We start from the raw sequence: 2848 nt of genomic DNA on the forward strand, positions 1-2848 counted from the left end.
GCTCAATTGCCCACCCGACCACGGCATGTCTGCGCCTCAAACGCCCTGTGTGGTCGTTCCGTTAGGCCTCCTGCACACAGATGGCGTCCGTCCGTGAAAAATCCGGATACCTTCCACTACAAAGGACTTTTCTTGTCCTCAGCACGGACCGGGACACATTCTGTAATTTGCAGAACAGCCATTCGGATCTGTAAAAAATACGGCGCCATAGAAATGAATGGGTTAAGTGAGCTAGCGGAATAAATGCGCAGAGCAGATATATGACACATACGGTGGTGTGCATGGGGCCTTACATACTGCCACAGACCACAGCGCGGCTCAGAGGGTGACATCTACCCAATAGTCACTGATGTCACCAAACCACTTTATTGCGTCACTCATGGGGGAGGTTTGCAGCCTGTCAGCCTTTATCTGCCCTGTGTTCACACTTGGCCGGACGGGTGCGGTATTTTCAGGAGCTTCACGCAAACAAAGCAAACATGGAGCCGCCGCAGGTTATGGGCAGGTCACACGCACAGCAGCCTCCCCTCCCCCAGCCACCGTGCAACGTGCGCTTTTTGTGTCTGTGAATCAAGCCCTGGTCACGCCCCCTCCGCCATAACTGACAGACACACCAAAACAAGGTGACGTCACTAACGTATGAGAGGCTTCAAAAAAAAAAAATAGTAATGGGCGGGGCCACAAGCTGTAAAAGACAAAGAGGGGGAACCAGCGATGGTCTCGTCCGCTTATATTTTTTCTTCTAGTGGGAGACGTCTAAAAGATAAAAACATCTGCGATACCGCATGAAATATTAGTGAATTTAATAAAGAGTGCGTAAAACGAACGGCAGATGCTGCCGGCGAATATTGTCCTGGAAGGAAATCGCCTCCCTTTGAGGTGTAAGTGGTACGCTCCGAGCAAAGATCTACGTCACCCATTGTTTACAAACCCAGCAGGGCCGGTAGGAGCCGGGCGGAGGAGGACTGGTGGTAGTAGTGGTAGCTGCGCTCTTCTGTTTCGCCATGCCGTGCCGCAAGGAGAGCTTCCTGCTGCTGGAGCAGTCGGTCACCGTGGACTCCAAGGAGGTGGACTCCCTGGTCGCCCGCATAGGTGAAGCCCTGCAGCTCAACGCCCACCGGGCTCCGACCTCCTGCAGCCTGGCCCTGAAACCCCCGGCGGTGAGCCGAGCGCCGGCCGCCATGTGCTCCTGTGTGCGGGGCAGGACTACACCATACCGGGTATGCACCCCGAGAGGAGCCGGGCGCTACCATCAGCAGCAGCACCCGGGGGGCGCCAGGCAGTGCTTGGGGAGCAGTAAGCAGCTCTGTGGTCGGGGCTGGGTGCGGGAAAGCTGCAGGAAGGACGAGGGGGAAGACCCGCACCAGCTGCTGCAGGAGCTCCTGCTCTCCGGGAACCTCATCAAAGAAGCCGTGCGGAGGTTACATCTCACCGGGGAGAGCTCCAGCCCGGCGCCCTGCAAAGTGGCCGAGGCCCCCGAGACCCTGGTGCAGTGAGGCTGGCAGAGGCCAGTGCCAAGGAAAGGGGGTGGAGGGGTCAGACCATACCACCTGGTGTTATCTGTGCCCTCATAGGGGGGGGGGGTGACTGTCCATGCCAAGGTGGTGGGCATTATGCCCTGGTGAACATTGGTCTGTCACAGCCGGGTGCACACGCTAATCATGTCAAACGTGTACAGATCATCTCCCACCCAACGTGAGCCATATCCACAATGTGGTCCTGGGTGGTGGTCACTGCCTTGAAGCCAGTAATGGTACCATGTGTGACCACCTCTACACCCCCCCAACATGGAGGCCTCTCAATTTTGGTGGACTTTTTCAAGAGACTCCCCTCCCTGTAAGACTATCGGACATTGGGGACGAAAGAAGAACTTTATACCGACTTACTGATCAAAAATATCCCACCGGGAACTCCAGACAACCTCACCCTGGTGACCTCCATCAGTGCACACCTCAGGCCACCAGAGTTGCTCTTCTTCACCAGCCAACTTTAAGTCTTTCTGCCCAAATGACACCGGTCTTGCCCCCATCCTTGCTGACTGGCGAACAGTTGGTTGGTCCCATTCTCACATTGATGCTGGAGATGCCACCAAGTTTGAGGTTCCTCAAGAACAAGAGCGGTAGATTATCTTAGTGACCCTAAAGATGAATCATGTGCAGTCCTACCATGAGCCAGTTGCAGAGTTTAGCCCCCAATCCCCCCCCCCTCCCTGTTTACAAGATACTTGAAGGGGTTCATAAACTTTAGAATTTAGCCCTCAAATTGGAACCCTGATCAAGAAGCTCTGTTTGTTGTTTTCCTAGAAATTGAGAATTTGACTTGTGTACCTGGTTCTTCGTGCCGGTTCCACTACACTAGTGTGATCCCAAAGGAACCCGGGGGGGGGGGGGGGGGGGGGGGGGGGGTTGTGGATGCCAATGTTCTCCTTATTTGGGGTTAAGTAATTGTTCGGCTGCTTGTTTACAGGTCTGCGGGCGCTGGCTCCTGCTCCTATCCCGTGTTATTGTTTTGCCTGGCAGAGCTTGTTGGCATTGGTTGCTGAAGGTCAACTTTTTTTTTTTTTTTTGGCAAAGTTAGTTGCACAGCCTGAGATGACCCTAAAGCAGGACAAGCTAATGTGAATGGTGCCACACGTGTGCTGCAGCCAAATGGACGGAAAATACTGAATTTATTTAGCTTTTGTGCATTGGTGAGATCAGGACACAACCTTGTATTGAGGGATGTCTTTGCTTATTAAGATACATCTAGGTGTTAAAGGGGTATTCTGCTTATGTAAAGCTATCCCCTATACCAGGGATCCTTGACCTTGGGCACTCCAGCTGCTGTGAAACTACAACTCCCAGCATGC

At 53.7% G+C, this 2848-nt stretch overlaps 1 protein-coding gene across 1 annotated transcript; it reads left to right on the top strand.

Annotated features, from left to right (window-relative positions):
• Positions 1-823: 823 nt before the first annotated feature.
• LOC121001495 (GSK-3-binding protein-like) lies at positions 824-2518 on the top strand. Its single transcript, XM_040432583.1, has one exon. It carries the CDS (start codon positions 1005-1007, stop codon positions 1494-1496), a length of 492 nt encoding a protein of 163 aa, XP_040288517.1. The 5' UTR covers positions 824-1004; the 3' UTR covers positions 1497-2518.
• Positions 2519-2848: the final 330 nt, after the last annotated feature.

The sequence above is a fragment of the Bufo bufo genome, chromosome 5, assembly GCF_905171765.1.
Source record: "Bufo bufo chromosome 5, aBufBuf1.1, whole genome shotgun sequence".
NCBI lineage: Eukaryota > Metazoa > Chordata > Amphibia > Anura > Bufonidae > Bufo > Bufo bufo.